The sequence below is a fragment of the Glandiceps talaboti genome, chromosome 11 (assembly GCF_964340395.1).
Source record: "Glandiceps talaboti chromosome 11, keGlaTala1.1, whole genome shotgun sequence".
NCBI classification, from domain to species: domain Eukaryota; kingdom Metazoa; phylum Hemichordata; class Enteropneusta; family Spengelidae; genus Glandiceps; species Glandiceps talaboti.
In genome coordinates, this window is record NC_135559.1 from 4,547,163 (window position 1) to 4,571,801 (window position 24,639).

At 33.9% G+C, this 24,639-nt stretch overlaps 1 protein-coding gene across 3 annotated transcripts; it reads right to left on the reverse strand.

Moving 5' to 3' along the window:
* Positions 1 to 593: 593 nt before the first annotated feature.
* On the reverse strand, positions 594 to 22,921 carry LOC144442241 (E3 ubiquitin-protein ligase RNF13-like). 3 transcript variants are annotated; one of them, XM_078131524.1, is made up of 10 exons: positions 22,795 to 22,921; positions 18,093 to 18,216; positions 16,691 to 16,771; positions 16,040 to 16,165; positions 14,346 to 14,433; positions 8,797 to 8,881; positions 8,257 to 8,362; positions 7,323 to 7,416; positions 5,546 to 5,626; positions 594 to 4,840 (listed from the first exon to the last, which is right to left on the reverse strand). In XM_078131524.1, exons 2-10 carry the CDS (start codon positions 18,201 to 18,203, stop codon positions 4,407 to 4,409), a joined length of 1,206 nt encoding a protein of 401 aa, XP_077987650.1. In that variant the 5' UTR covers positions 18,204 to 18,216; positions 22,795 to 22,921; the 3' UTR covers positions 594 to 4,406. The 3 variants fall into 3 exon arrangements, with proteins under 3 accessions (XP_077987650.1, XP_077987648.1, XP_077987649.1); XM_078131522.1 differs by having other exon boundaries at positions 7,317 to 7,416; XM_078131523.1 differs by lacking the exon at positions 22,795 to 22,921 and adding an exon at positions 20,799 to 20,938 and having other exon boundaries at positions 7,317 to 7,416.
* Between the last annotated feature and the right edge of the window lie 1,718 nt (positions 22,922 to 24,639).

A 24,639-nucleotide genomic window follows, 5' to 3' on the forward strand; every position in this document is an offset into this window, starting at 1 on the left:
GTGTGGAAAGCAAGACAAGGTTAGGGCGAGGGAAGATCAAAAATGAGATAGTATATACATGTTAGGATGGGGTCGCATTTCAGTTCTGACGCACACCATCAAACATCAGTAACTGTTACACTGGTAGAAAGAATCTTTCTGTATATTACAGTTAAGGTATAGGTGATATATCATTTCCAGCAATGGTAAAGTACTTTTAAAATGACCATATTGATGAGGATTGGATATTTACTTTGGATTTTTAATTTATAAAGCAATTTTATCATGGCTTCCTACTTGAAAAAATCAGTGTGAAACAACATATGTCAAGTACTTGTTTGTAACTCAGAATTGTAAAAGATTAATAAATGTGCAAAATTTGTCATTGTACGTACAATAACAAACTTTTTACACATCTTTTACGTTCTTGTAATATATTGAGTTACAAACATAGACGTTGTCAATGTTGTTTCACTTTCATATTTCTAGTAGGACTAGCCATGATAAAATTGTTTTGTAAATTAAAAATTCTCGTTTATATGGCCACTTTAAAACAAAAAGAAAGACACTTACCAACTAGTGAGTATCTCTTTAATTAATAACATCAATAAACATATAGTTAAGAATATTCAAGGTATTCAAAAATTCATATTTTTATACAGAAGAAATATTCAAAGAGACACCATGTAACACATGTACGAATTAGCAATAAATAATCATAGTACATTTGTAGGGTCAAAGGTTAAAGTTCACCTTTGGGTCAACTACTTCACAGTCATTGGTATTACCATGGTAACATAATATTCTGGATAGATGACTATAAACTATGGTTTAGGGGTTTAGACTGACTGACTGCCGTTTGATTTTCATAGTGATGGACAATAAACCAATCAGGACATCAGATTTCTTGATTTAACTGCTGGTGACATAAGTTTCATTTTTTAGTACTTTCCCAAAGTAAATTACATACATTTTGCCATAGATGCTTTGACATTCCAGAATTTCCAAAGACTCTGATGGAGTGTATAAACCTAGGTATACAAACTAGGAAAGATATAAACAAATACCATCATAGGTAGTTACATGTTGAAGGTTTCATAATGCGACACTGTATAATTAAAGAGTTGTACATATGGTAACAAAAAGGGGGTGGGGATGGGGTTTAAAACATAATCCATAATCCAAATACTCATTTTCAATGCTGCCTTACTATGTCTCTATATCAATCAATCTCACTTGATAAATACATGTCTGCAGATTTTAAAATAGTTCTATTTTGTGTCCATATACACAACTTTCCACTGCATTATAGTAACTAGTATATGCCTCAGAATAAAAATCTCATATTTATTACTAGTTTGTTTAGTAAAACTTAGAGCTTAGAGGGTATACTTCAATGTGTAATGTATAAGGTACACTATGCCAGGGAAGTATTTATGGAATATACTATATTCACATTTAATACCAAAATTCCAGCCCTTTCACAGGTAAATGGGTTAAAATTTTTGTTAAGATCACTGTTCATATGGCGATGCATGAAACAGTGAATAAATCAAGGCTATATAATGTCTAGGAGCATTATGGTGGTGGTTAGATATATTTTGATTACTGGTAGTCACTAATAAAATAGAGGAAACAACACAGCCAATGAGTGGCGACTTCATATCTCCTGTCTACATGCTTCAATATTCTCTAACCCTCACTTCTGGCCTCAAAATGTCTTGCAAACAACACACCCAGTGGCCAAACCATGACATCTTTTATCTTTCTGACAACTAACACATGGCATATGGCAAAATTCTAAGGACATTTAATATCTGAAGTTCTACCAGTATATTAAATTAGAACTGTAGATTTGAACACGACACAGATACGTAAGTGAGTGTTTACACAAATATGATTCCTGAATAAACGTTGCATCTTAAATGCCTTTGAAAAATCCAGTTTAAGCCAAAAAACACTAAAATTGATGAAACGTCTATAAATCTTCAAAATTTACAAATCGCAAAATTGGGGTGTTAATTGATGTTGCAAAAAGTTTCCCGTTTCATACTTTAATTCACTATATCATGAGACAGAAAAGAGAATATATACTAGATGTTAAAATAGCAACGTTTCAACGTAAATATTACATGAATACGTGTCCAAAGGCACTCAAAGAACTTTTCTGCCCGAGTCTACAGTATTCGTGATGATGACCTACTAGTCACCTTTTAAATCTTTGTACCTATATTTTACATGAACAGTCCGCTGATTGGGCAGTCAATATCATGTGACAGTATACTAACCAATAGAGTCATCTGATACATACAACTCAACCAATCAACAGGCTATGTAAATGAAGTTTGGAATCTTGCTTCTATATTTCTGTACATATGTGATAATTTATATTTTATACGAATTTTTTCTGGCAAGCTGTGCAAATTGAGAGTATAAGTTACGCAATCAGGTGCTGGGATTTTATTTCATATACATGTATATATATGGCATGGATTCCTATGTTACGTATCATACGGCTGATTATATTTAGAAGGTTTACATCACCAATAACCTGAATTACTGATAGCATATAGAGAGGCGTTGATCGATATCATAAACCATAGATATTCAACCATATTCACATATATGTATTCCCTGGTTATGAAATCACTGTATGTGAAATTGTTAACGAGGAACACCACAGCAGGAAATAAAGCCATTTTCATAAGCTTTAGGTTCTGTAATAGCACATCATAAACATTCATGACTCCTTAAGTGTTTATTACCACCAATAAAACTATCACAAAAATTTCTGCTCTGCTATTACATAAAATATTATGTGTCTGCTGAGTACAGGTAAAACATCAAGGGATTGCTGAACGACTGTGTATCATACACATTTTATGTTGCCCAAGAACAATTTAGATAGATAAGAAACGGGCTTCCCATAGACCACTCATTACAAATATAAACACAACCACACCCCTGCCAACAAGCAGGCACTGTATGTGTACACACATATCACTTGTAACTTTGAATCAATGCACTTGTATGTGTCAAAATCTGAGTCTGCAATGCAACAAGTATCAATAGCTTGTTTGTTCCAAGGACAATGTGTGTGTGTATCAGTAGGGGTCGGATGATGTTGTTTATATTTGTAATGAGCGGTCTGTGGGAAGCCTGTTTCTTATCTATCTAAATTGTTCTTAGGGAACATAAAATGTGTATGATACGCAGTCGTTCTGCGATCCCTCGCTGTTTTACCTGTATATGAGACAATACATGGCTCTGGACCTCCACTGAACAATGAATAAAAACAAAGTTTCAGCTTGGCTTTTCTTGGCCTTTGTGCGTAATATAAATGATATAAATTCTTCAAATGACTCTCCAAAACCTAAAGTTTACAAATTCTTCATTTCCTGCAGTGTTGTTACCTGTAATCTATTTTAATAGGACTGTGTCAGTACTGTGTGATTTCCTTACTGTTTCTTAGTAGATTTGTAATTTTCTACTGCTTACGTTACAGAAAATATGACACAAAGTTATTACTAGGCCACACTGTTATCAGGATCAGTAAGAATCTACAAAAAATGTGATAAACATTTGTCAAAATTTTCAAAACAAACTGTTCTTGTGGTAAAAAATGTTTACTTTGAATATGTTAGTTTCTCTACACAATAACTTGGAGGTTCAAAAGTTTTCCAAAAAGACATCATGCAAACTTACACTCAAGTCACTATGGGGCAAAGGTCCTAAATGACTTTATACTGTATATTATTAGTGCAACAAATTTTCTTCCATAAGAAATTGTTGCTTTTTCCTTCTTTTTAAAAAAAAAAATTCATTCCTTTTCATTTTTTTTTTAGCTTTAGAGATGACTTACACTTACTACATTATAATTTTTCAGAAGTAATACTTTTCATAAAATATTTGTGAGAAAAATGGTGCCAATATTTGTGGGGATGTCATAACAGTACGAAAAGTGAAAATGTAATATTATCAATAAAACTTATGAAAGAGTAATGACAGATACAGAAAGTAGAAAAAGACAGAATTTTTTAGGATAGATGAAACTGACAACGTAACTTTTGTGAACATCTATAGATGTTCTATTTACTAAAATATACCACCCTTTTATTTAATATCTGTATATTACATCGTAATGCAGTCCTTGTTCAATATCCTGCCTAGTACAAATATCGATAGGAACAGGCTGCTTGCTCATCCAGCTGGTCGTTTGCATTTTGTGACTAATCACCTCAAAATATCCAGATTATTTTTTTCCAACTTGTGCACAATATAAGTAATATGATGTTGCATCTATGATCCTCACTACCAACCTCTCCCTATTTCAGTGCACGTGGACTGGTCTTCCTAACAAGTGAAACTATGGGGATATTCTAAAACATTAAGAAAGTAGGGAGGGAGGGATGAATTGTATATGTGTTCTAGACAATGAGATCAGAGCGTCTGCCCTCCTCGGATGGATGAGGTGAGGATCCTGCTGAGGAGTGAGTGTCTTGCGATGATGATGTACTTGGTGAACTCGCCATGATTTGAAGTCTTCTTGGTTCTTCGTTATCACTGCTACTTGATGAGTAGTACGAGTCGGTGTCATCCACATCGGACGATGTCGTAGAGTACGATGATTGTTGACCTGTTTGTGAGCCTATGTGTGTTGTTCCCATGGCACCAGAACGGACAGTTGGCATGCTAGCTAAGGTAGCAACAAGCAATGGTGTGTTCTCACTAGGTTCGCTGTCATCATCATCAGATTCATCCGATGACTCTAAGTCATCGCCGGGAATAACTTTACGTTTGCAGACTGGACAAGTACGCTTATTACCAGTCAACCACGGGTCCACGCATTTACAGTGATATGCTGAAGAATAAAATAAACTTTGTCAAAATAATTACAAACTGAAGGCAATTGATATGGTATATCCCTCTGTCAATACTGAGAGCGCCCTCAAGGGTTAGAGCTCAATAGTTCAAGTGGCCATATGGATGAGAATTGGGTATTTATTTTGGATTTTTAATATATAAAACAATTTTATCATGGTGTCCTACCTGGGAAATCAATGTGAAACAACATATGCCACATCCTTCTTTGTAACTCAATCAACTGTAAAACACTGATGAATGTGTAAAATCTTTGTTATTGTATGTACATACAATAACAAACTTTTTACACAATTTCAGCTTTTTGTAATGTATTGAGTTACCAACACAGACTTGGTCTATGTTGTTTCACATTGATTTCTCAAGCAGGAAGCCATGATAAAATTGTTTTATAAATCCAAAATCCAAAATAAATACTTAATCCTCATCCATATGGCCATTTTAATACTACAATATTGCCAAATGTTAAATACATGATCATGACATTGGATCAGATCTTCATGAAATTGAAAATCAGTTCTTTTCTCATAGGCAATTTTCCACAAAGTTTCATCAGTACCGTTTATTTTCAGATACCCAGCTAACAAATGGACAAACAAGATACTGACACTATGGTTAAAGTATTACTAAAAGGACAGTAAACAGATTACATAATGAAAGAAAGAAAACCAATTATTTGACTGACCATGGGAGCAAGGCAGAATCCTCAACTTATCACCATCTTCATATTCATCCAGACAGATAGCACAGACATCATAGTCATCACCTGGTAGAGATAACATCACAAATGAATACCATCAAAATATTCTCCTATCAGTGTACCCTCTAATCACAGCCAAATTTTGTTGTTGTGAGTCAAAATGAGAAAAATTGACATTTCTTGTGAGTCACCACATAGTAAGAGATGGGGGAACACCAAATTTTGGTGCGTCACTAGAAATTGTGTGTGTCAGTGGTGTGTCAAATTGGCTTAGAGGACACACTGGTCACCACATAGTAAGAGATAGGAGAACACCAAATTTTGGTGCGTCACTAGAAATTGTGTGCATCAGTGGCATGTTAATTGGCTTAGAGGGCACACTGCTCCTTATATAGTCAAGTATATGTGACATTGAGAGTGTTGCATTCAAGTAACATGTTTGTCTGTCACTTCTGTCGCACAGGTTTGCCTACTGTACTGTACAAAGAAGATAACCTTTGGGATGTTATGTACATGTACCTTGTAAGGGCTGAATTTGAGCAAAGTCATGCATATACATGTACTTCAGAGCTCCAAACTAAAAGTACAGATATTCTTGCAATATGTCTTAACATACGGTTAATGTCAATTATCACAATGTCATGTGACAGTATCACTACTTCTAACTATAGCAGCTACATGATATGGCTAAAATGACATTCTGTAACCATGTGATATGGCTAATGGCATTCTGTAACCATATGTTAAGGCTAAAATGACATTCTGTAACCATATAATATGATTAATATGACATTCCGTAACCATGTGATATGGCTGAAATGACATTCTGTAACCATATGTTATGACTAAAATGACATTCTGTAACCATATGATATGATTAATATGACATTCCGTAACCATGTGATATGGCTGTAATGACATTCTGTAACAATGTGTTATGGCTAAAATGACATTCTGTAACCATATGTTATGGCTAAAATGACATTCTGTAACCATATGTTATGGCTAAAATGACATTCTGTAACCATATGTTATGGCTAAAATGACATTCTGTAACCATATGATATGATTAATATGACATTCCGTAACCATGTGATATGGCTGTAATGACATTCTGTAACCATATGATATGATTAATGACATTCCATAACCATGTGATATGGCTGCAATGACATTCTATAATCATGTGATAGGATTAAAATGACGTTCTGTAACCATATGATATGATTAATATGACATTCCGTAACCATGTGATATGGCTGAAATGACATTCTGTAACCATGTGATAGGATTAATATGACATTCCGTAACCATGTGATATGGCTGAAATGACATTCTGTAATCATGCGATATGGCCAGAACAACATTCCATATTTGACTAGTCAGTTGTTATGGCAAAATGTGATGATGTATTTGTATAGGCATGTGATATGGCTAAAAGAATAATTCTTAATATGGTGTATCTGTATGGTCAGGTGATATAGCCAATTTAAGTAATATACAGCATTTGTATAGCAAAGATATGGCTGATATAGCAAGGTGATATGGCTGATTTGACATGTATAAGCATAGCCATTTGTTATGGTGATGTGTTTCCACATAGCCACTAAAACAGTTATACTTATAGCATAACACATGATTATAATCCCTTATCACTATATCATGTGACTGTATCAATACTTCTGACATAGCAGTCATGTGATAAGTCAATTATAAAACAATGGATGTGAATAGCCATGAAAATGACAGGACTTACACTGACCCTTTTTGAATTTCTGAGTGGGCAGTTTCTTGAGATGTTCCCTAGATAATCTTGATCTTCTCAGCCTCCTTCTGTCTCGGATAAATTTGGCAATCTGATGAAAATAAATTTAATAACTTTTTTTTGAAGAGAGTCAATTGAAATTTTGCACACATATGGAGTCAAAGTTTAGAGCACATTATCTATAGCCACCCATCCTTCATGCAAAGACTTAGAATTAATGTAACAAATATTCATTAAAAGACAAAATTTATGAACTGAAGTTATCTGTATGTATGTATGTATGTATGTATGTATGTGTGTGTGTGTGTGTGTGTGTGTGTGTATGTAAGTATGTATGTATGTATGTATGTATGTATGTATGTATGTATGTATGGATGTATGTATGTATGTATGTATGTATGCATGTATGTATGTATGCATGTATGTATGTATGTATGTATGTATGTATGTATGTATGTATGTGTGTGTGTATATGTATGTGTATGTGTCTATGTGTATGTGTATGTGTATGTGTATGTGTATGTGTATGTGGATGTGGATGTGTATCTGTATGTGTATCTGTGTCTGTATGTGTATGTGAATGTGGATATTTCAGAATATTCTTGTACATACATACATGCATGTGAATGTACAGCTGTGTGTGTTTGTATATACACTGTGACACAGACAGACAGACAGACAGACAGACAGACAGACAGACAGACAGACAGTAACAGAGACAGAGACAGAGACAGACAGACAGTAACAGAAACTATTTCAGAAACTATTTCAATGGAACTTCCATATTAAGACAAATAGAAACAGAGAGAGAGAGAGCAACTATTTCAATGAAACTTCAATATCACCACAGACAAACAGAGACAGAAACTGTTTCAATAGAATTTCCAAATTGACTATACAAATATTGAGACTGACTTTAAGTTTTACTTACCATGAAGATAACCATAAGTATAAAACAAATACCAACTATTATTGCAAATGGTAGTAGGTAGTAATTGAGAGGAATTGTAAACTCGGGCGTCAAAGTTACTGTGAATCTGCAAAATAATAACAGGGAAATAATACCACTTTGATATAAAACCTACTTGTCAACTCTACATTTTGTATATCCATACTTTGGTTACTGTGTATGAAATACTGCTATCTTAACTATAACACACTTAAAGTGGCTAAATGGATGAGAATTTGGTATTTATTTTGGATTTTTATTTGATAAAACAGCTTCACTATGTTTTTCTACTTGAAAAAATAATGTGAAATAACATATACCAAGTCCATGTTCATAACTCAATACATTGCAAAAAGATGGAAAAAGTGTAAAAGTTTGTTATTGTACGTACAATAACAAACATTTTATACATTGTTTAATGTCAAAGAAAACACTCTAAGTCTAGAGCTTATATGTAAAATGATTTTCTAAATCTCATATTTCCCTAATTATTTTTTAACACTTTATAATGTACATACTTACCCCTTATCATATGTGTAACGAGTCCTGAGGTCCTCTCCTGTTGATTCCCCAACAAATACTGATGGGATATGAATCTGGTCTTTATCTGTTGTTACAAATAAGACCACAAATAATTGTTAAAGTGTGCAAAGTGCTGTAAACAGAATTACGACAATTAGCTGTGTAAAGAGTCTTTCACAACTTGATATGAATCAATCATGCTTTAATATTGTTTTCAAGCAAATGATCAGCTACAAGTGTGTATAGGTACATTGTGACAGGGCGCCCACACACATCGGTCAATCCCTTTCATAGAGCAGGTCGGTGAGGGTGGAGTCGGGTGGAGTCACACGACATATCTCTCAGTCAAATTCCCAACCTGCTACATGTATGTTACTGAAAAGTTCACAAGTCATTTACATTTAATATCACGGGAAATCAAAAGAATTTCTACAAGAGTATATATATAACAGGACCATATTTTCTTTTTAGATTATTTATCCACAGGAAGATATAAATGAACTCTGTACATTGTACTTTGTCAGGAGTATCGTTTACAAAATGTCCCTATTTCAATTTTAGCTCACAATTAGCATGATGACCTATCAGACCCAGAACACTGTAGAGTTCACATGGAAGTCTTGTCTAACATTACAATCTAACAACACAAAGCATTATTGACATGTCAGCTAGTGGCAGATAATATATTTGGGGTCAAAAGATAATGAGAATAAGGTACCACAATCTGTCTGGGGTCAGAAAATATCTCAATTTACTTTGGAGTCAGAACAAATTGATTTGGGGGTCAGAAAATGTCTTAAAGTGGCCATATGGATGAGAATTTGGTATTTATTTTGGATTTTTATTTGATAAAACAGCTTCACCATGTTTTTCTACTTGAAAAAATAATGCAAAATAACATATACCAAGTCCATGTTCATAACTCAATACATTGCAAAAAGATGCACAAAGTGTAAAAAGTTTGTTATTGTACGTACAATAACAAACATTTTACACATTGTTTAATGTTTTGCCGTTTATTGAGATGTGAACATGGACTTGGTATATGTTATTTCACATTATTTTTTCAAGTAGAAAAACATGGTGAAGCTGTTTTATCAAATACAAATCCAAAATAAATACCAAATTCTCATCCATATGGCCACTTTAATATATTGGAGTCAGAAAACGTCTGAACATACATGTACTTGGGATCAGAACATGTTAAGACATCTGGAATTAGAAGATGTAACTTATTTTCAATAGATAATGTCTCAATTTATCTGGGCTCTGAAATATCTCAATTTATCTTTGGTCAGAAATATCTCAATTTATCTGGGGTCAGAACAGATACCACAATATAGGTGAAGTCAGAAAATGATCAATTTATTTGGGGTCAGAAAATACATGTAGCAGAGGCGAGGGTGCTAGTTCAAAAGTTTACAGTTATATTGGTTATCTAAATAGTAGTAGTAAAACACTCAATCTTGTTTGTCTCAGTACATACAATATACTACAGGGTCATTCTAGCTACTGGATTATTATTTACTTAGAACTGTATAATGTAATCATGAATTCTACAGCGCTAAAACTATATCTTTCCTACAAAAATTAAAAATATTTTTGGGTAGTTACATCTGACCCGAGTAATTTCAAATGTTTTGTATGATAAATGAATGAATGCTCATCACAAATAAGTTTTTTATAATCATTTTTTTTTCAAGGTCATAATATGTGTTATATCTGATTTATATATATATCACAGACAGTATTAACAAATACATGATTATCAATATGTGTCAAAGTGTTACTGGCTAGACAGTCTACCTCAGATTATTGTAATTATGCAAGAGTGATAGAAATTACAATTACAATAGAAAAGATGTAAACTTGGTGTTTCACTCCTGGGACTTGGTGAAGACAGACACATTTCAACCCCACACTATCAATAACAGAGACACAAAACACACGACTAGGTAATAATAATGGTGGTTTTCATATAGCACTTTTCCACTCTGTGCTCAAAGCGTTTTTTATATTATTGCCCCTGACATAGATCTATAGCAGCAGAAGACCCTTTACTTCCTAACTCCCTGGGGAACATACCATCAATCATTGGATCATTTACCAAATCACATTGAAAACTGAAAAGCATTGCTATTCTTTTACTGTGCAGTAGAAACTGGTTTCGACTGAAAACATTACACATGGACTTGTTGATTTTAATGGCTTTCATTGTCATAAAACTAAGTACCTATATCTGAAAATATCAAATACTACATACTATCTAGTGATTCTAGCAGGTTATGAAATTATCTCTATTAAGATTATCTTTAACTTTCGATGTAACTTTCAATAAATTCAAAAATCTATTTAGAAAACGTTAAAATTTGAAAATTAAATTTATCACTTTTCAATCCATAATTTCCCTGTAAAAATCCACTGACATGCAATATCTCAGAAAGTAGTTGCAAATTCAAGCTGTTTTAGTATTACAAATATTTCTATACTATTAAGATTGTTATCACGTATAAAATAAAAATTTAAAATTTTCATTGTGGTATAATATAATAAATTTGTCCTTCACAGACGTCATATTTTGATATGATCTGATACTAATATGATGCACTTATGTGTGGTTGCCATCATGCATGGTATATCGACTTGAGTTGTCATGGTGCTGTCGACAATTGCTTTTGATACATCTACACGTATGTAGTCCCAAGATTGTAAGAAATGTTCATGTTAGGGTTCAGCTTTTGTTCAAGATACAGTTGTACATGTTATATTCGACAAAATATGTACAAGGTGCTCTTCATAGACAAGGTGTACAGACACAGAAAACTGTATTTGACAAAATATGTACAAGGTGCTCTTCATAGACAAGGTGTACAGAAACAGAAAACTATAAGATCTGAAATAATTTGCTTATTATTTCATTAAAAATATTTTCATTATTGTGTGACATGGAAAATATGGTATGCTGCTTCCTTGACAAAACACACCACTCAAAATTATGATGTGAAGACACACAAGAGAATCTAAATGGTTTTTGCTAAGGTCTAAGGATGTGTCTAATGTGTTTATTTCAAATCTTTTACAAGCAACATAATTCTACGTCATTCTCACAAACCAGAGCTGTTATTTCTTCCCTGACACTGCGCAATAACTGCACCTCGGACGGCGTCATAAAAGTGGCTGCGGTTTACGACAACATTCTACTTAGGCACTACAAAAACTGGTTCTTCGGCTTTCGTAATTGAAATACATTGTATAATAAATTTTCAGCCATAAAACATACGTTCATTGTATTTGTTTAAGTTTGATCTTGTATCTGTTGTGATAAGCTTTACAAGTTACAACACAGACCTCATGAAAACCAAGCTGAAACCATTCAAACAAAGACTATGGCATTTACACCCTGGTCGTTCGATGTAATGACATTGCAAGTCTAAATAACTCATTCTGCTGTGCTCAAATTTCAAAACATATAAAATCATCATTTTGGGTGATATTTTTTTGTAATTCTAAGCTAGCAGAACTATCATTCCCTCATATTTTTCTTCATTCACCCAGAAAATATTTGTGACCTAAGGGGTTAGTCACTACCATAGTGACAAGGCCCCTTAGGTCACTCACATTTTCCTTGGCTGAACAAAGAAAAAATAGTAGAGAATACTACCTAATTCTTATTCACACAACACAAGCTTTGAGTGAAATAACCTTTCCCCAAAGTACTTAATATCAGATGCCAAACAATATGGTGTGATATCAAGTGATTTTATTGCAGTCCTTGAGTAACAATATGGTCAATCACAACCATTGCGTCATAACACAGTTTTATACCATACTTTGGCTATAATTTTTTATCAGGTTCAATGTATCTATCATGCCTGTTTTAATTCACATAATATAAAATATAAGGACATGATGACTGAACATGAGAGAAAAACTCATTAATTTTAAAATTCTGTATTTCTTTTCATCAGAATGGAAATTGTGTATCACCTCACCTACAAAATGTGTGTCATTTTTTAATGGAAATTCTGTATGACCTCAACTACATCATTTTTAAATGGAAATTGTGTATGACCACACCCAAATCACTTTTAATGGAGGAACAAACATGTATGGACATTTTTGAATATCCTTTTTCCTATGTTGAGTTAGAAGTCAGTCAGGGAAACAGTATCTGCATGTTGTGACAAGCATTCTATTTCTGTACAAATGATATATGATATGATAGGAAATGGAATGAGACAGATTTACAGAGCACCTGGTATCCCAGTCTAGTGCTATTGTGCATCCAATCTACAGATATCTCTTTACTCACAGGTACTCGAATCAATGTGTAGACAAAATATGTATTGTATATAAATAAGTCTTATTTACATACATATTTTTTTTTAAAAATCATACACATTGATTCGAGTGCCTGTGTCTTTACTATATGGGGTGAAGAGATCATTTGATACCATGTGTAATATCTTGACTACTGATATCCATACTAATAATGCTTACTATACCCACACTAGAGGCTTTTATTGTTGTTTTTTACCGAAGTATCACAAATTTGTTAAAGAGTGGTAATATTGACAAGAAATGGATATTTATCACCGGATGTTTAGTTAATAAAACAACTTTAGCATGAGAAACAACATAGATTAAGTCCATGTTTGTAAATCATTAATCATAGTTTATAGATTACTTCCTCTATGTACATTAGTAAATATTGTGATACATTTTTAAGTTACTGACTTCATTTATGTTTTTATGGTTTTTTTGCATTGTTTCTGGTATTTCATTTCAACTATAAATCTGAGCTAAACGACAGAAATGATCATGGCAAAGTTTTATGTTATTGTTGTTATTGTTGTTGTTGGGGACCACTATAACAACACTGGCCACAATGTGTCCTGGGGGTAACACCAAGGTTTTAGCCAGAGAACAGGACTGGTTAAATCGCAAAGTAAAAGAAGCCATCTACATCATTCAGACAGAGAAGACCCACCATGAACAGGGACCAAGGATACCAACTACCATCAATTTACGAACATATTATTCCGCCAGTCCGGAGAGATACATCAACACTGAATAATTAAATCATTGCGTGATCAAGGTCCATAGTAGAGGCATCAAAATGTCAATTTATCGTTCCAAAGTAACTATATCGCACTGTCCTGTTGTTGTTTTTGTTTATTATTATTTTGGGAGGAATTTAGTGTGAAAGGCTTGTACTGGGTTACCCTTGCATATTGTTAAGTGTAATATAATGAAATCAAATTGTCCACATTAACCCAGTATCTATTTATTATCAGGTGTTTAACAAAAACACTGAATTCCTAACCAACTCTTCCTATAATCAAAGCCGTCCAAACATCACATTTAAATGACTCATTTTCAAAAATATGAAAGACAACGTCCACAGCTTATATACACACAAAAGATTTGTACATAGATAAAATTTCACTTCTATTAGTGTTAAATATATAAAGTTTGTGATCATGTTCCTGCCTGTCAGATCTGACCACTGTAACAAAAGAATATGAAAACCAGTACATTGTACTTACATGTCTTTCCATTCATTGGAAATATATTATTAGAATTCACGTTATGTACAATGGCAGCTTGATATTTACTGTTCTGTGCATTCCATACCTGTTATACACAAGAAATAAACACCATTAAAACTTTACATTGATCAGCTTACCATCTATGTACATGTACAGTCGTCATGGAAAACACAAAGTAGGTAACTCATACTTATCATATCTTACTGATTTTATTCTGCAGACTCATAGCTGTCTGTTGTTACCTCATGGGACTTAGCTGACATGCATATTTATTAGATGCACACTGAATATTCATGACTAACTTATCTAAAGGTAATAATTGAATGTTTATTTACTGGAGTGGTGTTCCCCTTTAACTGTATCAACTGACTTGGTTATTGACTTAAATAACCTTATAATAAAATATTCCCACAAAACCTACATATCTTTGAGTAACACTTGGCCTCAAAGGGCAAAGTTACACAATGTCAGACCTGTTCTATTTAGTGGCTGGTGAAATATACCACTGACTGTTTTTGATGATGACAGAAACTCTACACTTTGTAATACTGATGAAATGAAACACAACACTTTACAAGATGGCTGGTGAGGCACAAGGTTAAAGTTCAGGTGATCTTACATATATGTATACATGAAATCGATTTAATGATAATATGATAGTTATTTATGTGAGAAAAGTCCTGTTTACTCTATAATTCACACTACTTATATAACTGCAGCACGTAATATGGCACACAAACGCTTAAGCAACCACTATAGATATTACATAAATACTGAACATCGTGAAATATGTAAATTAATATGAAAGTACCATAGCAACTGTTTTTTATAAATGAGTGTACATATCGAAATCAAACTGAAACAGACACACAATAAAACTAATATTGGCATGCAGTAAGCTATGCAAAGATAACAGGAAGTGTCTAAAAAGTACCCTAGAAATCTCCACAATTAATATAATCTAATGACCAAACACTATCAGCATCCAACATGTCTGTCCTTTGTTGACAAACAACTAATTGGGTCCACACTAAATTATGACTATTTACATATGGACATCAAGCTCGTGTACACAGTACCGTCAACAAATAGGAAAGAGGTTATCTCCTAATATTCAAGAAATCAACTGTTTCCGGTAAAGATTTGGTGTATACTTTTTAACATGCAAAAATTAAGGAAAATAGCAAGAAAAAAATACAGGCTCTAAGGCATTTAAAATCTGACTATAGAGAGATTTAGATGTATGTAATGTGTAGCGTCACTGTCACATGATGATTCGAAGGCAAAGCATACAGTCTGTAGTATATGTCCAAATGTCAACAGTATGCTCTACACGTAACTGTGAAAATATGTTATATTGTTGTCATTTTTTCTTCTAGTAAATATCGTAACTTTGATATCAATGTTCAGAAATGAATACCAATTGTTGGGTGCAGGAAAAATGTCTAAAATAATGACAACTTTGGAAAACAATGGCATGTCTTCAGTCTTCTGAACTGAAGATGTAAACATGTGCATGCTTGTCAAGTTTGTGTTCTGAACGTGACCCATGTGACCCATGTGTTCTGAACGTCTAGCTAAACACAACTCTCCATGTGTCATTATGTGTATGCCTGCATGATTACACTCCTGTACACGTATGCATTCTAACATACATCTAAGCCTCTTTATTGATAGAGACATACACTCACCTTGACATCAAAATCACAGCCTGATCGTCTCATAATAGCAAAAAATGGTAAATGTGTGCTTAGGTTGGTTGGTGGTGGTTTCAATTCACTGCATCCATCAATAGGATCAGCTTCAACTAAAAAACCCTGCAATAAAACAACATCAAAGTGATAGGAAAGAAATATCAGGACATATTTCAATGGTCCTTAAAGCAAAGACTGGGGGGCATCAAACTACAACTTATCTATGATGGGAATCTAGTGGTCAGCTGTAATGTCCAAACATCTGAAATTGGCTGATCTATTCACATGGTCATTTTGTAAGGACTGAATTTCTGAAATTGGTGTGTAAAATCACAACCTTGTGGTCAGCTGAAACCCCCAAACACCCAAAATAGATTGATTTAATTGCCATCGAGTGGTCATTTGTAACCACTGAACATCTGAAACTGACCATGTATCAAATCATTACCTAGTGGCCAACTGTAACCACCAAACATCACCACATATATGTATATACATAGTGGTCATCTGTAATCACTGAACATTTGAAAACTCAGTCTGGTCCCTATATGGTATCATTACAATTTATACTTCCGCATCACTAGCAACAAGAACATGGAAAACAAAGTAGATTTGACAGGAAAATAATCTATAGGTTTTATTACTTACTGTTAATCCTTGGATAGGTAATGCTAGGCCAAAGCTAGACGGCATATCCTGGTACACTTTTGTTTTATTTTCAGGTGATGTCTGTCACAAGAAATGGGAAAGAAGATATTACTTGTGATCAATATAAGATATATAGCAGTATAGAAATACAATACAGTAGCAAATAAAGAGATTGTGGTAAATGTGATGTCATCACAATAGGTTTTCCCATAAACCCTTGCAGGAAATCCTCACTATGGCTGAACAAATGTCAAGTACTGTAGGGCTTCGTTACAAGATTTCAAAGTTGAGTAAGTTACTATAGTGCTCTTTATTACCGGAAATTTTATGTACATTGATAGCAGTAATCAATACAAGTGTACTAAAAGCAGAAATAAGTCTGACTGGACTTTTCCTTTAAGTTGATAGCAGTAATCAATACAAATGTACTAAAGGCAGAAAAAAGTCTGATTGGACTTTTCCTGTAAGTTGATAGCAGTAATCAATACTAGTTTAAGACAACAACAAGTCTGACTGGACTTTTCCTTGAAAAGAGATGAAAAATATGCTAAATCACCTCCAGATAATATAAATTACAATGCAAGTTTTGTGTTGTGAGGCCTAACCATGTATGCTGGAAATATGATACTGTTATTTTTTTATTAGCATAGAAATTCTCTTACAGATTGGAGATACTGGAATGGGAATTTCTTTACAGTACATTACAGTAAAAAGTTGACCATAAATTAAAGAAACCCTGTAAGTTTGGCCATCTTAAAATCAACCACATTCAAAATCTATACATAAATACAAACTTCCAGATACAAATGACCCATTGTTAGGCTCACATTAGAATGGTCACATGATCTGAATAGTGGGTCAATCACTTGACAAAGATGGGAAGTATGCAGTCCAAAATTTCAGGTACTCATTTCTTTGTATGTGTTTGGAACACAACTTTACTTCTTTACATAAATATATACAGCATTTATTAAAGAACTTATATAGAAATATAAATGACATAAGCATGTGTACTGGGTATGATTGAAATTCAATATCAAGTATTTTATGAATTTAATTCTTGTTGTAATCCATACCTATATCTAGTATGCCAGTTTATCTGAAGTAGGTCAAACAGTGACACACCCCTTTCTCAATTGTTCACTGACTTGTCTGTGGGCTGTAATACTGGTGTTGCTAGAGCTCTTTACATGTAATTGTCATTCACCTAGTACATGTAGTCTATAGGCTATGCGTGACAACAAATCTCTTCTCACGTGAAGAGAGACCTTCAACCTTCAACACCACAGTCTCTAGACTACTGAGTATGGGGTGGACTTTACAACAATTGTAATAGTATAATAGAATTGTAGTTATAACGTTACATAGCAGAGAGTAGAAAATTACTTACAGGTACACTTACCACTATGACATCAGCATCCACACAGGATACATGAAACAAAGCCACCATGTTGACCACTGTAAATACATACAGGGTAGTGACGGTTGACGGTATTCTGCTGTATGGAGGCATTTTGAGCCTTGATCTGGTGGTGAACATAATAAATACACAATATTCAGTGGTACATCAAAATAAATTAATAGACAATGGTAGTCTGTTATGTGGGGACAATTTACACTTTGATCTGTTGGTGCCAATAAAATATTTAACGGTACATCAAAACACCTACAATAATCCCCTATACATACGCTGGCTACCGACTATGTACGTACAATCTATCCAAATTCCCAACGTGTGTATTTTAGTAATTTTTACAGAGGCTTGTAGTACTAAATGTACAATTTATGCAAGCTTTACTACCTTTACCTCAGCACTGCATTAACTACCAAAATTCCTCTTTCTTACCAAAATCACTACTTTAATACACTGGACATCATGATCCAACTGTACACGATCGTTTCTATAAGTACATGTGGAAGGAAAATGGAAAGTCTAGGCAAAACTTGACTATAAATGTATCTATGATTAAATGTGCAGATGACATCAGTAAACAAGAAAGGAAGTTGAATTTGGAAAATTTAGCAGAAGTAAGTCTATTAATAGTCTGGATGTCAATGTGGTGAATGAAGGTATAAATGGTGACGAACTAGCCTAGTCTATTGTATTATAGACAAGACAAGGTCATCTTTTTTTTGTCTAACATTATACAAATAATGACAGATGAATACACTCAGGTATTGGTGTTAAGGAAATAGTGATCTCTCTACATACATGTACACATGACCATAAACCAGGAAACAATGAACAGTATAAGTCAACTTAAATGAAACATGGAGAGCTTAGAAATGGTACATTGATAACAAATGTATTGTAGTTGAAATACAGGATGAATTCATCATGTACATGGTACATGTCATATGACGATTACTGTACAGACTTATGACTGTGACAACATGGAGCAATATGATGAACATGGAAACACTGAAAATATCAAAATCATAGACTCTTGTTGAAAATATAATACAGCGTAATATGAGGTATTGTATAACATGTCTGTCTGCATATACAGACTCATATTCATAAAGTATAACATGCATGTATTAAATGTATGTCAGCATATGTAGACATACACACAGACAGGAATACAGACACACAGACACAAGAACCCATCACACTTGTGTTAAACTAGTCATTTGATGTTTTTTTGATGTCACTGAAGGCATGGACATTGTATTAACATTAACACTATACTAGAATACTTAAATTAGTTTTACATGTGTATGTAACACCATACGGAAGTATTTTCACTTCAATAAAAGCTTATGAAGTCAGGTTGTGCCTCTTTATATGGCATAAATGTGTCTCTCTATGATATGTACATACATACCAACTACTCAATGTATTAGACTTTAATAGGGGGTCATAACCTCTCCTATTCAGATTCTTCTTTTTGTCACATCAAATCTTAAGGATATGTGTAGATGTGCACGCAATAACCTAACTGATACATAAAAGACTGGATATATACATTTGCACCAGCACATCAATAATAGCACTAAATTATTATACATGTAAATGCATGCATACACAGAAAATATTAAAACAACCATACTAATAAAAAGCAGTTTCACTTCCTCTATATTCATTTGGATCAGACATAATTAAAAACCTACAATTGTATTCAACACAATAATTAAACCCATCATTAAATTCTTGTAGTATACATCATTGTACGCATCAATGTCCTGTAATTTCAGTGTAATAACATTTAGGATAATTATTGTTCCACATCATCATAACTGCAGTAACTGTATAACAGTTCTGCCCCATCCTAGTCCTTCTCTAGAATCGCTACATGGCCCATATACACTTTGCTGTAATTTCAGTGTAATGGTGACATTTAGGATAATTATTGTTCCACATCATCATAACTGCAGTAAATATAACAGTTCCGCTCCATCCAAGTCCTCCGCTAGAATCGCTACATGGCCCATATACACTTTGCTTGTTTCATGACATGACAAATGAAATCAGAATATTGCATTCCTAAGAAACATGATCTCCAGATACTTATCAATTTGTGATTGATCAATGTTCCCTACCATTAATGTTATTAAAGGTTTCATCTTAACAAGGTATTCACAAGGGTCCTAACCACAACTACATGGTACTTACTTTTTTAAAAATCTATTTTTATCTATGTTCTATTATTAGTGATTAGTTGTTCTTTGTAGTTCAGTTTATATTTGTTCTTTGTTTCATTTTATTGTACATTTAATAATACCCCCACCCCTATATATTATGATATATGTATACTAAACAGGGCTTGAAGTTAACTTTTTTCTTTGGTAGTCCTAGTGGGCTACCAGTTTCAGAAATTAGTAGCCTAAGGATTATGACCTGTAGTCCGATATTCCTGAACTGAAAACAGATCTTCCTATTGTATTATTAAAATACTTTCATGTCCATCTTCCAACCTCATCACATAATCAGTGGTAACCTGAGTGAGCTACCAGCTTCAAATTATGGTAGCTCTACCACAACAAGAATTGGTAGTCTGTGGGAGTGGGCATGCAGACTACTGTTAATTTTGAGCCCTGCTAAATAAATAAATTAAACAATGCCAACTAAAGGTACAAGGTAAATCAATGGAAAGTTTTACCATACATTTTCAATTTCTGTTACACGAATTCCCAAACCATAGCAAAAACACTGTTGTCAAACCACCATGTTCACATGTCACAAGTCTGTATGATGTGTTTGTCCACCCTATCAGCCAATATTCACTAAGAGATGTCCATGCAGGCGGAAAAACACAATGGCCTTTAATACACTTGTAATCTAAATCATCACATACACAATAAAATTGTGTGTATCATGTGACTATGACTAGCACACAGTAACTTCCATGTGACTTTCTTGTCTACATATATTATATAACACAATAGAACTTGTCTACTTTGAGATACACAAAGTCATACAAAGCTGACAACTTGCCCCATGACTCAGACTGTCATTTTTACTTCCAAACAATCGGAGTAACCACACCAGAAATGGATCTACCTGTGTTTGACATAGCAGCCTTTACAACGATGTTAGATAATACTGGCTGCTACCCCGGTCTCTAAGTTAACTAACAGCTTACAATAGTTGAAGTTACGTGTTAAGAATTTATAAAGAATTCCTTTTTGTACCCTCATCAATGTACTCAATAACATGTACTGAAAGCAAAACACACTCACTGCCCACACTATACTAACAAACCAACTGACCTGACAGTGACACCTAATGGTGATTTTTGATATATTCCTTTCACTTTCTCAAACATACATAATCAGCGTGCCCTCTAAGCCAATTTGACATGCCACTGACACAGGTTATTAAACAGATATATGGAGTGGGTACATGACTCAAAAAAGATACATGCATGTACAAAATGTATATGATAATCAGTGTGCCCTCCTAGCCAATTTGTTAAACCACTGAAGTATAGCAATTTCTTGTGACCAACTAAGTTTGGTGTTACCCATATCTTCTACTGTGTCTTTACCCATATGAACCCTAGTTTACAGCAGTTTGATCCACAACAAAAATGATGTCTTTTCTTAGAGGGCATATTGATGATAGATTACACTGTACACCTGTTAGAGTCAGGGTCATCTTACTTTGGAGAATTTGCATAAAGGGTTGCATTCAATTCAATGAACACTGCATTACAATATAGCTGTTCAGTTCACTATCAACAGTTAAATGCAATCAGTAACCTTTGTTCTATTATTTTTAACTCTTTGTTCACATTCAAATTTGTACCATAATAGTTCTCCATACACCAACATGAGGACTACATGTTGATGATGTTCCAAATTAGGGCTATGGCGTATGGGTGGGACACACTATGTCAGGGTCACAAATACAGTAAGCTGAAGGGCAAATAAATGTGAGTACGTATGGTACGTGTGCATGCATGAAGACAATGCACAGAACACTAGTAACACATGGAAAAAGAGACACTTTCGTCATAAAGTAGTGTACGTTAATAATAAACAAAGGAACTCATCACCACGACGGCAAAAAAGAGACACGGCGATGGAACTTTGAAGAGAAACCAGAGAACAATTGATGCATGATCAGAAAAATACGGTATCACTATCAAACTGATACTGTGATAGTGATATTTGGCGGCCATGCTCATCGTGTTTTTTTATATCATGTCTCAGCTTATGTAAATGTACTTTTCTGAAATTCATGTAGGACATGTAAGACACGTACGTGTATGGTTAAATTACTCTGTGAACGTAAGGTTTTCTAACACCACATTGAACCAATACTTTTATGCACAGCTTGACGACGTGTATATGATGATGATTTTTATCGGCTGTAAGTCATGGCTATCTTGACTCTTATATATGGGTCTGATTGTTAATGTTTTCTACAGAACAAATATACCAGATAACAAATAAAAACGATCACTGAATGTATGCATGGCTAACCAAATATACGAAATGTTCTACATATTTTCCCGCGAACGACTGACGGTGTAAACAAACGTAAGCTTGATCAAAGTGAGATACCAGTTGCTACTTACACAACCAAAACATGCGATTAAAATAGCTTTTTTCGAAAATATTCGCCACACTTTCATTAAAATTTTTTAACAGCTTACCTCCTCAGTAACTACAGGTACTACATGGATGCTAACTGTATTGAAACATGTCTCCAATATTGAAATGACCGACTTATTTTGGTTTCGTTAACACGTCGATGTGGAACAGTAGAATTTGCAATATGGCGTATTTGTTGAGGAAGTCTCGTGCAAATCTCGATCTCGGCTAAGGGCTGTCGTCATCAAGAGAAATACTATGTATGGGGGCGCCCTTCCAAGGTTTAACTTTTGCCAGAACGTTTGCTGATCAGTGTCTCGACCGACTGTTTCTTTGCGAAGCAGTCGCATTTGCAAACAGAGAGTCATGTATACATAGACACGTATGTGGTCAAGCTAAATTCTTTGTTGCAAAGGGAACACAGTCAACGAACTGCAAAGAGAAAGCATGAGCGTATTTTTTCCTTTTTCAGCCGTATTATCAAGTAACCTTACCTAGAACTCTCTTGCCGGGCTCTCTCTCTCTCTTCTTGTACTGTTCAGTGTAAACAGAAATGAAATATAAAAATATATTGGAGTGTCACAGTAATTACTAATGTTGCATATATTTTCTCATTATCGTCTGCTTCACAGACACTTGTGACCCAAATGTTTACGAAGTATAATAAATAGTAATAATAAATACATACATACATACATACATACATACATACATACATACATACATACATACATACATACATACATACATACATACATACATACATACATACATGGATGTGACAAACACAATGACAATAAAAACAAACACTTAGTCATTTTTATCGGCGTCATTGAAACGCGAGATCAGTCATCTTATGTAATGAGAGAAGTGTTGACGTTTTCATTTGCAGTTAATTCAGTAAATTGAAATTATTGTTCCCCAATTTCTAGATCTGCTCTATGTTTTGTGTAGAATTTAGTATACACAAAGACTGACCCAACTGTTAATAGTCGTGTCCAAATGTTTATCTGAATGGACATGCTCTAGTCATGACCAAAATGGACAATTCGCGTTAAATTGCCCAATTTATTTTGTAGAATTACAAGAAACATTTTCGTTTGGAAACGAGTTAATAGATTAGAGTTGAAACTAGATAGCTTTTTAGACGACCATAATTTCATGTAACGTCACTCTACAAGCCTAAATTGCTTAAGTGTTTAAAATGATCACAAACGCTGAAAACGTAAACGCCACACAAAATGTTGTAGCGTTAGAGAAACAGAAAAAGATGAACTTATATAGAGAGCAAACACACACACGCACACGTACACACACACGCACGCACGCACGCACACACACACACACACACATTCATACATACATACATACATACATACATACATACATACATACATACATACATACATACATACATACATACATAGTACATACATACATACATACATACATACATACATACATACATACATACATACATACATACATACATACATACATACATACATACATACATACATACATACATACATACATACATACATACATACATACATACATACATACATACATACATACATACATACATACATACATACATACATACATGCACACATACATACATACATACATACATACACACATGAGCGAGTTCCATCTATAGAGGAGGGAAAGGGGGTAGGGGCGAAGGGATATTATGACGTATGAGCGTATGTGCAGCGCATTGTTCTGTGCACGACGTACTTGATAGGAACGAAATATTAAACTTAGTTAATTCTGTAAGTTGTTTTGGTTCAAAGAAAGGCATGAATGGTTTATAAGATTTAGTTGTCATCACGTGTAGGAGAAACAGTGAATATATTATGATGTAAAAGTAGGTACGCGTATTTTCATATAATGTGCGTTTA